At 42.1% G+C, this 13,440-nt stretch overlaps 1 protein-coding gene across 1 annotated transcript in view; it reads right to left on the bottom strand.

Moving 5' to 3' along the window:
- GLI3 (GLI family zinc finger 3) overlaps positions 1-10,776 on the bottom strand; it is a 257,326-nt gene extending 246,550 nt beyond the window's left edge. The window contains 2 exon segments of the mRNA XM_023751064.1: positions 9,151-9,315; positions 10,703-10,776. Coding sequence (XP_023606832.1) covers positions 9,151-9,274 — 124 coding nt within the window. The 5' untranslated portion in view covers positions 9,275-9,315; positions 10,703-10,776.
- Positions 10,777-13,440: the final 2,664 nt, after the last annotated feature.

The raw sequence follows: 13,440 nt of genomic DNA, 5'->3' as shown, positions 1-13,440 counted from the left end.
GATATTGTACCAAAAGGAGTGAGATTTAACGTATCAGAGAATTAAATCCTACCAAATTATATCAGTAGACATTATTACTATCCTATATAATAAAAGGCTAATATGCAAATAGACCGAACAGTGGAACAACCGGACACTATGACATGCGCTGACCACCAGGGGGCGCGTGTGGAACATGGTGGGCATTGGCCATGGCGGGATGGTGGAGCAGGTGAGTGAGGGTACCAGACCAAGGCGGGGCACCGGTCACTGTCATCGGGGCGTGCCTCTAGTGATTACTGAAAATTCTTTGCTCCCATGCGCCGCGATCCCATCCAGCGCTCGCACCTGCTGCCGGTGCTGGCCCCGCTCGCACCTGCTGCCGGTGCCTGACACTGGCCAAGATTGCTCGGCACCATCACTGGGTGCGAGTGGTGGCTGCCGGCCCCGGTTGCCCCTCAAGGCTTCTCCACCTCCCCCTGCTCCTGAGGGGCAATCGGGGCCAGCAGCCACCTCTTGCATCCACTGCTGGCAATAGCCCTGCTTGCACACGCTGCCAGCCCCAGAGCTGCCACTTGCACCCACTGCCAGCGCCAGCCCCACTCGCACCCACAGCTGGCGCCAGAGCCGCCACTCATACCCGCTGCTGGCACCTGGCACCGGTCCCGATTGCTTGGGGCCGTCAGCGGGTGCGAGTGGTGGCTGTCAGCCCAATCGCCCCTGAGGGTTTCTCCACCTCCCCCTGCTCCTGAGGGAAGATCAGGGCAGCAGCTGCCACTCACACCCGCTGACAGGGCCGGCCCCCTCCCACCCACTGCTGGCGCTGGCCCCAATTGCTCCATGCTGTCAGCGGCCATCAGCAAGTGGGAGCCGTGGTGGGAGCAAGACTGCCAGCAGACAGGGGGCTGGGGCCGGGCGCCGGTGCAGAGGATGGGCCAAGACAAGCACCTGTGCCCACCACAGCCTCACGACCCACAGTTCCTTTCAAGGTGCACAAATTCGTGCAGTGGGCCCCTAGTTACTAATACTAGCTAGCAGGTTTGGGTACTCACTCTACCAGCCTCAGAGATGTTAAGTAATTAGCCCAAGACCACACAGCAATTAAGCAGTAGAGCTAAAATTCAAACCTTGGCATGAACATTAACACTTCCGCTGTGCTCCACATGGCCCCTGCCTACACTGAGCCGAGTTAAGTTCCGGCAGGCTTATTCAGTGTCTGCTGAGAACCTCCCAGCACAAAACACTGAATGGGAGGTGGGGACTGGCATGAGGAAAAAACAAACCAAGTGCTACTCTCCAAAAATTCTAACTAAAATGAAAAAACTAAGTATTATGGGGGAGAGAGAGGGAGATGAATAAATGAAGCACAGGGAATTTTTAGGGCAGTGAAACTATTCTGTGTGATAGTGTAGTGGTAGCTACATGACATTGTATATTGGTCAAACCCATAGAATGTACAACACAAGGAGTGAACCCTAATGAAAACTATGGACTTAAGTTAATAATGGTGTATCAAAATTAATTTATCAATTATAAAAATGTACCACACTAATGCAAAACATTCATAATAGAGAAAATGGTGTGGGGATGAGGAGAAGGGTACATAGGAACCTTATACTGTCTGCTCGTTTTTTCTATAAACCTAAAACTTCTCTAAAATACAATCTAGTAATTAGAATTAAAAATAAAATACCCCCCAAAAAAGTCAAGTGTTATTAGGTAAGAACTGTATGGAGAAAAAGAGATTGAGGACATGGTTACATTTGAGAATAATTTAAACATGCACCGATCTTAGGAAAACACTTGTTCTCTGTAGGAACAATATGAACAAAGGCAAAGAGCCCCACAAGTTAGCAAAAAATAGGTTATGGATGGGACGTTGTAGTGGCAGCATATCAAATTGCAAAGTCAGACTGGGGTCAGATTCCAGAAGTAGCTGGGAATCACTGAAGGTTCTAGAGAAGGGGTGTGGCATAAGCAGAATAGTAAAAAGATGCATATGGCAGGGGCAAATGCGACGAAAGAGAAGAGGAGAGAACAAACGCAAGGTGGCTGGAGAGCACCGTTGAGCTGCAAGAATTCTTACAACATGCAATACCTGACTATTTAGTCAGGGGCACTGACCTCTTTTCCCTTAGACTGTCAAATAAAAAAATGACAATAGCCAACAGAACAATAGCCATCCGGTGAATCAAAATCCACGGTCAGATCAACAAAGAATATATTTTTGGCGTGCCAGGGAATTTTAGTAATTAGTGTATGTGTGCCATGAGATGAAAAAGGTTGAAAACTGCTGGGATATAAAGGTTGCTTTACCATAATTGTCTAGGAATGAGGTAGTACGGTTTTAAATAGCACAGTGCAGTAGCCGTCCTTAAGGGACACATGGGTGAGTAATTACAGAGGAAAATCTACCAGGACCTCAAAACTGGTTCGTACATGGGAAGCATGAGAGGAAGGGGTCAAAGGTGACTGTGCGGTTTCAAGCCTGGGTGACCACAGAAAAGGCGATATACTCGGCCAAAATAAGAATACAGAGGCTGCCGGGGTTCAGGGACGTGTGAGTTGGGAGCTCAAGAGAGCAAGGGCTTTTAGGAGAAGCAGATTATTCGTTATTAGTTGATTGGTTTAAAATGTTAAATCTCTTTTTAAAAGAATAAAATCTAACTTCAATCCAGCACAACCACTCTGTAAATGGGTATCGCTGACCTGAAGGGAAACAGTTTAAATAATCAAGAAAAACAATCAAGACAAGGGACATGCGTGGCCTGTTTCTAATGCGAAGACCTATAATCAACATTAGTTTTCAAGGTTAAAAAAAAATCAAAATAAATTCTCTGAAAATTATCTTCCCTATTTTCTGGCTTAAAAAAGGCACTCGGAAGGTAGAGAAACTTTGATACATCTCATAAGACGTGCAGATCTGGTCACATTTGGAATTTGTGAAACATCTTGAACTATTTTTCAGAGTCCAGCAAATTCAAAACTGATTTTGCCAAGCTAATTTTTCCTTAATTTGAAAACCAATGTGTATTTTCAAAAATAAATAAAAAAATAATCCTTTTGTTTGGATTCATAACATTTAACTTATCCACACGATTTCTCCTAAGAACAATGGATGACATTTGCTAAGATCTTACCATGGGAGGTGCTGTTAGAATGGTACAGGCTTTGATTGCCTCACGTAATCTTCCGGGAGCTTATGAAGTGGGTCGAACTATTTACCTTGGTAAGTAGATGAAGAAACGGAGACTGTGAGAAGTGAATTTCCCCGCGCTCACAGGGCTAATCCTTGGTGTTGCCAGAACTCAATCCACAGCTTTCTGACATCAAAGCCTGTGGGTGCCCCTCACCAGGACCCTACAGAGTGAAACTTGTTTTATCTGACAGTCCTTTCCATCCAGCTGTCACACGCCAGGAAATGGGCTGTGGCAAGAAAAAAAGGGCTGAACACCTAAAGGGACAAGAAACCAAAAACTCACAACCTACTGTCTATATGGTATGAACTGCACAGAACTAAGCCTTCTTACTCCCAGCTTGGAGGCCAACAGAAATCACCATCACGATTAACAACTATGTGTTGGGCAGTTTAAAAACAAATCATAAGTTCAAGGGGGAAAATAAAGTATCTCCTTATGGTTTACAGACCATTCATACCACTTTCCCCTTGAAAACCTCAAAAAAAGCCCCTGGCCAGGTGGTTCAATTGATCGGAGTGTCATCCCGTAACCAAAAGCTTGCGGGTTCAATCCCAATCAGGGCACATTCCTAAATTGCAGATTCAATCCCTGTTCGGAATGCATGTGGGAGGCAGCCAATCAATGTTTCTCTTTCACATTAATGTTTCTCTCTCTCTCTCTCTCTCTCTCTCTCTCTCTCAAAATCAATGAAAATGTATCCTCAGGTGAGGATTAAAAAAAAAAATTTTAAGCAGAGAAAAATCAAGCCCTTCTTTTTGAAAGAATCAAAGTGAACAGGGAACTTCCTCTCTGTTATTAATAATCTATCAATTTTGGTTTCATATTGCATCACCATTAGTATAATCATTTCAGCTGTCTATCACTTTAAGTTGATAGTTCCCAATAACTATCAGATCTGGTAAAAGATCCCCAAGACCATGGCCTACATGCGTTTATTATTATTTTCCTTCTTTCCTTTTTAAAGCAGAGGAATCACAAATAACAAATATGAGACAGAGTGGAGAGAGTGAGGAGGCTGCATCCGGCTCCAGCTCTCACAGCCATTCAGTACACTGAGCTCCATAGAGACAGCGCCCAGGCAAGTGCGAGCCGGGCACTGGTCAACTCTGTGCTCGCTGAGAAAAGGTAATTAAACATGGGCAAAGGAGGCCCTAAAAAGCCAGGAGGCAAAATGTCACAAGAAGCAGCCCCCAGATGCTTCAGTCAACTTCTGAGAGTTTTCTAAGAAGTGCTCAGAGACAGAGGAAAATGTGAAGACAACACAGCAAAGGAGGACAAGGCCTGTTACGAAAGAAATGAAAATGTATATTCCCGAAAGGGGAAACAAAAAAGAAGTTCATGGATCCCAATGTAATCCAGAGGCCTCCTTCGGCCTTTTTCTTGTTTTGTTCCGAGTATCACCCAAAAATCAAAGGAGAGCATCGCGGCCTGTCCATTGGTGATGCTGCAAAGAAGCTGGGGGAGATGTGGAATCCCACTGCTGCAGGCAACAAGCAGCCAGTGGAAAGAAGGCGGCTAAGCTGAAGGAGAAATACGGAAAGGAGCCTGCTGCATGTTGAGTTAAAAGAGAGCCTGATGCGGCAAAAAAAGGAGTCATCAAGGCTGAAAAAAGCAAGAAAAAGAAGGAGGAGGAGGAGGAGGAAGATGAAGATGAAGAAGATGATGACCATGACTAAGTTGGGTCTGGTGCAGTTTTTTTTTCTTTCTATAAAGCATTTAACCCCCCTGTAATCATTCACTCCTTTTAAAGAAAAAAACTGACATGTAAGGCTGTGTAAGATTTGTTTGCAAACTGTACAGTATCTTTTCTTGTACAGTTAACACACTACCAAATGTGTCTTTAGATAGCTCTGTCCTGGTGGTATTTTCAATAGCCACTAACCTTGCCTGGTACAGAATGGGGGTTGTAAATTGGCATGGAAATTTAAACCAGGTTCTATACTGGTGCCCAGAACAAATTAGTTATATATGCGGATGGTAGTTTTTTCATCTTCAATTGTCTCTGATGCACTTATATGAAATAACTGCTGTTCTGTTAACTGAATACCACTCTGTAGTTAAATAAAATTATAGCTGTCTTGTTGACATTCTGAATGCTACTGATTAAGCACAATTTTAAATAAAAAATATCAGCTTGCTCCTTCAAAATATATCCATAGGCCAAAAATGAGACAAAACACTTCAAACTGAAAAGTCAACATTTACAAGTCATTGAAGAAAATTTTATAGGATAATGAGAATGTTTAAAACATTGAAAGATCCATATTAAAAAACTTTTATAACTTATAAAACACAACATGTAGCTTAGAAATCAATACCAGAAACAAACAGATTATTAGGGCTTTTAACCTACAATATTAGGATATTACCAGATTTTTTTAAGTAAACAATAACACTAAATATCTTAGTGCACATTTTATATGTAAAAGACACCGATTCCAAAAATGATCACTTAATCACAATTGTACTGAAGAAATATCCAGAAAATCAAATGGCTGCTCTTTTGTCATTTATGCTTAATAAATAACAGTAAAGCTTAAAACTTAACTATGGCACATGAATCACACATTTTGGTTTCTGAGTAAAGAGTACTAAATGCTTTATATACAAAAACCAAATCTGTCTTCTTTTTTTTTCCATAGAAGACTTAGAACATAGTTTTGAATTTGTGTTATTTTAAAGTTCCGTGTTAAGAGGCAAATGCTTACTTAAAATGCTGTTCAAGGTTTTTGAACCATACCTTTTTGTTGTGTGTGCTTAAACAAAACTCTGTATGAATGTTATCCTAGAGCAGATACTTAGTTGAGAAAAGAAAGAAAACAGATCTGTAAGGACATGCATTGGAATGTGCATGTTTGGCTGGAAAGCTCCCAATCAGGTACAAACTGCAGCACAATAATGGCTGCGAAGTTAATTAAGTCAACCTAACAGCACCAATAACAAATGTTTGTTTGCTGTACTTTAATCATGAAATTTTGGACAGGAGAGAAAATTCATGTAATACATTTGCTTGGTTCTTGGTGCATTTTTAATTGTTCATTTATAAATTCCTGAATCTCAGAGCTTTGTAAAGGAAGCATAAGAACCTCCTGGAAACTAGCAACCAGTACGACCTACTATAGGGTCCAAAATATTTTAATGTCCTTTTTGTGAATAATCTTATTACAGGAATCCAAGCACTTCTGAAATGTTTGGAGGAAAAAAGAGAAAGAAAGGGAGACAAAACAGATGGATGGACCAATGACCATGGCAATGGCAGCCACCAGCCAGCACACACACAGAGTGTCAACCTTTGAAAGTTCCCACCCATGAGCTCTAAAACCCAATGGGGCACAGGACCAAAGCCCACACACTAGCTGTGTGATCACTTCTGAGTGCAGAGGAAAGCGTGCAACTAGACAGAAGCTTGCAGAACAAAGAAAAGGCCGGGCCATCCCATCCCATGAGCATGATGCTTGAGCTGCAAAGAGACTGAACTAGTGAGATGAAACCTGCACAGGACTTTGTTTAAAAGGTCATTACAATTACTAGCATTGCTTACCTAAAGGTCATTACAATTACTAGCATTTCACAATCACCAAGAAAGAGGTTTATATTCCTTTATTTTACTTTTCCCATCACTAAATTTCTTTTGCTGGTTTTCCTTTAACCTTCCAGTAGGGTTTCAATTCATGCTTAAGAACAAAACTATTTTTCTTTTATTTAGATTGGGTCTTTATGTCATCCCAATATGAAAAACAGTAAATCCTTTAGAAGAAACAGGAACACTGGAAAAATGGCGAGAATTACCAGGATTTCTAGGACAGCTGTCATTGATGTAAGCGCCCTGCAAACATGACTAATGAGCGTTTGCCCCCAACAGGGGTAGGTTTTACACCCCTTTAGAAGGCCATGTGTGCTTCAAGGGCACAGGCTGATCAAGGGGGAAGCCAGTGGCATGTGACTCAGAAGTCAGTTCTGTGGTTAGTTCAGACTATCGGACTCACTTTGTAAAACATAACTGCTCCTTCTTTGGCGAATGCTCTTGAGTGGCTTCCTGGCTGCCCCAGGACTGCTGGGTTAATTCTGTTGCTAATCACCCTAAAGGGGTTCATAATGGCAACCCCTGGTCAGAGTGGTTGAAGACCATGGCAGGAGCACCAAACACGTCCTGAGCATGTGTGGGTGCGGGAGTGGCAGAAGCCGCAGCACCTTCACAAGAGCAGACCGCTGCTGTTCCTCTGCTGATTCACAGGAAGGACAGTGGTTTGTAGGGGCTGCCCATACCACGTCCCCTACCTCCTCACACTCCTCCCTTCTCACCTGTTCTCTCACACACATCCACACACCCTCATGCACATTCACACTCAATGCACTTTCACACTCACTCACATCAGCTATAAAGATAACCAAAAGTCCATATTTCCCATAAAGCAGAATACACAGACAGTGCTTATTCCTATAAAAGTACTATTAAATTTACCAACTAAGCAACACTGCATGGACTGATTCTACTTCTGAAATAATAAAGTTGTCTAACTTTTAAAAATTCTAGGGGGGGAAAAAGTCACATGATTTTTTATAACTACATTGGAAGAATAATGCCAATATCGGGCTCAATTAAAATAAGCTCCAGTTCTGACTTGACCCAAAATAAAGGGAGAAGTACAGATATATTTTCATGTATTTGTAAAGTAAATTCATTATTTTAATGAAGACATCAATATATCTCCCTAAGGATCCATTCTAAACAGGACTCACTAGACAGCAGGTTTAACACCGGCCAGCCAGCCCCTCCCCTCACCCAGTCAAGCCGGCAAGGCACACTGGTGACATGTGCGAAGGAGGACACCTGAGTAGCACTTACTCACCACGGATGAGGATGGGCACAGAGAGCAGGGGCAAGCTCCTCAGTGTGCCAGCTCAGGCGGTGCCACAGTCAGGACAGGAAGGTGCGGTGTTTTTACTAGATTTCCGCCCCTGGAGTCTATGATTCTGACTCCCCAATTGTATGTCAAAAATACTGTAAATCAACCTAGTAAAATCGTTCTAGGAATAAATAAAACATGCCCACTGAGAGGGAGGTAGCAGGTTAGCTCATGCAAATCAATGTGCCCAGATACGCAGTGTCCAGGAAAGGGAGAGCAGGCCAACCAGGGCATGTGGAAGAGCAGCGTGCAATTCGGGGAGGCCAGGGTAGCTATTAACTCTACAAACTGCAAAGGTAGTAATGGCCTCCAAGGTGGGAAAGCAGGGAAAGAAAGCGAAGGTTACTATTGACCTGTACAGTCTGTTATTTCCAGAAGGGGCTCTGGAATTCATTTTCAATGCTCCATGCTTGACTTGAAATGCCTCTGAACACTTTGCTTAAAATATTAATATAGCATGTAGAAACAGCGAACTAACTCTATGCTATCTCTGAACACAAATTAGGTAAATTAAATTTTTATAAGCCAACAGCAAAACCTGTATCTCAGATATTAATGTTACCTTGAGGCTCAACCATTAACTTCTAAACTCCTTTAAAGCGGACTGCTTAAGAGTTGGGGGTAAAGGAATCCCGTCACTAATTTTGACGAGGCAACTTTTGTGTCTTCTGTGATAACTAATAACTTTTTTTGACTAGTGTAGGCTTTTCCATGTGAAATGAAAAGGATTCGGAACTCCTGCCAGACCAATCAAGATGATTTCCAAAATGCTCAAACAGGAACTGTCTATGATAAACAACCCATCACATATACATCTCAAATTAGAAAGTTAGAAAGAAAACATGTTGTTTTGGTGCCAAAATAGAGATTACAAAAGGCTGCCCATCCTGTACTCCCTCCCCGCCTCCCTCCCCCCCCCACACACACACTTCAATCCCATCTGCTTTCTTTAGCCCCTTCTAGAACAAACACTGGTCCAGGTGCAGATACTCAATTCACAAGGAATGCAGAGAACATAAAAATGACGGTAGGGTTGGCTGCTGGTAATCCCCGAGGCTGCTTACCATTGGAAGTAGTGCTGGAGGCCACCGCTTTCTCGCTGACATCTGTTCGAGTGGAGCATTTTACTACAGAATTCTCAACTTTTTTCTTCTCAGTGGTCAGGGAGCTGTGGGACTGGGCCTCCATGATGCCTTCTCATTACTTCAGCTCTCTGGTACCAGGAACACCTGAAGGGCACAACAGCGTCATCAACTTCAAATAAGAGGGGGAAAGCAACTCCCTCCAAAGCCCACTGTGCCTGGCCCCTGAGGAGGTGCCTACCGCTTTAGCAAGTTCAAAATGTGGATGAGCCTTCCCTACATGTTTTCTTGCAAAAAAAAATGCATCAAAGTTTTATTAACAAGCCAGTCATAGTGTCTGCACGTGCAAAAGGAGAACAGAGGGCAATGTCCATAATGTGGGACTTTCCCCCAATTCCTACTGGGCATCTGTTATTAAATGATCTAAATATCTCAATTTACAGCTGTGTTTATAGTGCGAAACCCCAGGGTCACATGACTCTTTTAAGCCACATCTACAAATGTCTCCTCAGGTGGCCAACTTTATAGGAAGGGGCATTAGGACAACTTTCCAAGCAGGGGAAGGCTTTTAATTAATTAGATGTGTTTAAAGACAGTGCAGCAATTTCTCAAACCCAGGCCCTACTCAAAGTTCTGAATCAGAGGATAATTCAGGTCAAGAAGCCAGTGATTTTTGCTTCCTCTCACTGAGATATCTAAATGGCAATACGCTTCTTGGTCCTAATTTGCTAGGTAAACCAAATTCTTTAAGCTTTCTTAAAACATGAGACCATTTCAAATCATTTTAGTTATATTTTTTTACACAAAGGTAATAGAACAACACGCTCTCGATCCCACAGCAAGTCAAAAGACTGCCAACAGAAAAGACTGGAACCACTTAAGAAATATTAAAACTCAGCTAAAGGCAAGTTCAGTTAGTCGGCCTTTCACTGGCTTCATTCATGTGATAAATCGCCCTAACTCATCATTCATCAACTTTCACTCAATTTGGTGTCATGTTCTTTTTTTTTTTTTTTTTTTGCAGCCGTGAAATACAAGAATACAAGAAAAGATGACAAGTACCCTCTCTAGAATGTTTTCTTCCCACTGTCTAGATTGTAACTAACATTCATGGTGGGCATTTCTTCAGTTGAGTCATTTGCTTCCTTTCTACATTTAGCAAAAATGTTCCATCAAAATGATGACTGAAACAAAATAAGCAACTGCCTAACCAATGAAAAGAGTTAAAATAGCAGATGATGTATTTAAGTCATCCTTAACTCAGATTTGCAAGGGAAGTACAAATTCTTTTTTTTTTTTTTTTTTTTAATATTTTTTTATTTTTCGCTTGAAGTATTACAAAGGGTATTACATAAGTGTCCTTTTTTTCCCCCCCACCCTTGACACACCCCTACCCTCCCTTACCCCCCAGTGTCTTATGTCCATTAGTTATGCTTATATGCATGCATACAAGTCGGGAAGTACAAATTCTTGATTGTACAAGAAATCTGGAATTCAAGTAACTAGAAAACTTTAAGACCCAGGGGCCGCATACCAGCTTTTCCACTAACTTCCATTTCTTTTCCTTGATTACTCAGTGTCATTCATTGTAAAACACACAAGTTATTTAAGAATAGCTTTTCTGGAATAAATAAGAAAAAAAAAAGAAGCACAAAGCTAAATTTACATATCAATTGTAAGATCCACTACAAATACAGAAACAGCCCTCAGAGAGCCCTGACAAAGTACACCGGCCCTTTCACAGGGCTGCCACCCTGCACAAGTCCGGGGTGAGGCCTCGTTACCTGAACGGAGTTGTTCAGTGCCTGGTTTCTCATCTGTCACATGACAGAACCACACAGTGGGACTTAGGTTTGGGGGGAGGAGGTGCAGTCCTCTTTAAGAATATGTTAAAAGTTATAGCCGAAACCGGTTTGGCTCAGTGGATAGAGCGTCAGCCTGCGGACTGAAGGGTCCCGGGTTCGATTCCGGTCGGGGGCACGTACATGGGTTGCGGGCACATCCCCAGTGGGAAATGTGCAGGAGGCAGCTGATCGATGTTTCTCTCTCATCGATGTTTCTAACTCTCTATCTCTCTCCCTTCCTCTCTGTAAAAAATCAATAAAATATATTAAAAAAAAAAGTTATGGATCCTCTCCATAGAAGATTATCCTTAAACACTAAAGTGTTCACTTAAATTCAGAGAGAACACAGACCCCCCAAGCTTTTCCATGAATCCAGATAAAGACCCTGGAGGGAGAAATGTTTGATGGACCCTTCTAGCTCTAACAAATTCCTTAATTTCGTAACACTCCCCCAAAATTGATTTAAATATCATCTTTAAAGTATTCCACAAGAACAATTCAACCCCAACCACAGCACTGTTTCTCAGAATGGTACAAGAGCCACTTGAATCTGCCCTCGGTAATGCTTGTGAAGCATTCAGATTGCCAGGTCCAATCCCTTAGTATCTGGGAGGGTGGCACCAAGGAACCTGCATTTTAACCAGCACTAGTGATGATCAGGTGCACTAAAGCTTGTAGGCAACTGCTCTACAGACTCTTGTTCACTGCTTACGTACTCGGTGCAATAGGTCCCAAAAGGAAGTCTTAGCTGACTGCACAAACTATGCAGTCATAAGCTATCAATGAACTGCACTCCAACTGAACTCCAACAGCCTTCTTGAGTCTAGCCCAATGAACTCCTCATCTGGAATTTTTGCTGAAAGTCCATCCCACCTCCAGACAGTAAGCTCCATGAGGACAAGCCGTGGCTATCTTCCCAGCACTTCAGACCCAGAAGAATGTGTACTGAGTAAATACAGGATCTAGTGAGGACCCCATGATGCAGATGGTGACTAAGTCCTGATCTGATGTCTTAAATCTTACATGCCATTGGTTTGCCGAAACCGGTTTGGCTCAGTGGATGGAGCGTCGGCCTGCGGACTGAAAGGTCCCAGGTTCGATTCCGGTCAAGGGCATGTACCTGGGTTGTGGGCACATCCCCAGGAGGAGATGTGTAGGAGGCAGCTGATTGATGTTTCTCTCTCATCGATGTTTCTGGCTCTCTATCTCTCTCCCTTTCTCTCTGTAAAAAATCAATAAAATATATTTTTTTAAAAAATCTTACATGCCATTGGTTTAACTATATGTCTTTACTCCAGTGTTTCTTTGAAAACTGGCAATTACATAAAAGCTAAAAATTTTAACAGGAATCTTTAATTAGTCAAAACACTCCATTCTCAATCATTTTGGATAAACAGGCATTTACTATAATTTCCCCCCTCAAAACACAGTTTTGTTGGTTGAATATGAATGGAGTTTACTAAATTCAAACTGCAAACAGAAACAAGCCAATGGACCAGAAAAAACCATGAAGATGGGATTCCTGGTAAGAAATCAGCCTCTTCCTTAGTAGACAGAGCTAATTAACAGCAGTGAGGAGACCAGTCACTGAAGTTCCTTGACAAACTTGGTTTTGGGAGTTGTTGGTTTTTACCCCAAGCAAAGGACTTCAATTTAACAAAGTAATAAACCCTCCAAATACTCATCACTGCACAGAGGGACTCCTGTGAGAAGAGGTAAAGCCCCAGGCACTGACTGAAAAATCACACTAATTAATGGTCCCAGAGAATACTAATTCCTACCCTCCACCCCTCGTTTGAAATAGATTTTTTTTAAAAAAATAGGCCCTTTAGTCACTCAAGAGTCGACCTTCTTCTTCTATTTTGACGACTTATTTTTGGATCTCATTAGTAAGTAACTAATTATTTAAAAGTGTGGCTTGTGTTTGAAACAAGGGCTATAAAAATGGCAACTTGCCAAGGCAGACATCTGCTTCCTGTATATCCCTATAAATTATATCAGTTTATTTTACTGATAAAATCACAACTTTGTCCCTGTCAGTTACAAAGGAGAAAGTTTTAACATTCTAGGCTCTGACACCTCATCAACACTCTGCACCAAGCCTTAGTGAGCAGAAGAGAGAATCCGCTTCGAGCTGTAGTGGTGGTTCTTTTCATAGACTTATTAGCCAAGTTGAGAAACTAAGTCCTGAGCTGATACCCAAAAGCCTGCGGTATAGACGTGGCCTGTAAAAATTCCTGATGGAATCCTAAAGCATACATAATTGGGGAAAGAGCCCAAAGTACTACTTTGAAAACCTGGAATTTCCTAAACAATAAAGCATAATTTATTTAGAACAGAATGATCAGGGAAAACATTTCGGTTCTGCTTCACTTCAAAGATTTTTCTCTGAGGAAAATGCAACAGTTTTTTAGATGTGAATGAAACA

Source organism: Myotis lucifugus, unplaced genomic scaffold (genome assembly GCF_000147115.1).
Source record: "Myotis lucifugus unplaced genomic scaffold, Myoluc2.0 scaffold_18, whole genome shotgun sequence".
In the NCBI taxonomy this organism is placed as follows: Eukaryota; Metazoa; Chordata; class Mammalia; order Chiroptera; family Vespertilionidae; genus Myotis; species Myotis lucifugus.
The sequence above is the reverse complement of the archived record's forward strand: the minus strand, read 5'-3'. Positions and strand labels throughout refer to the sequence as shown.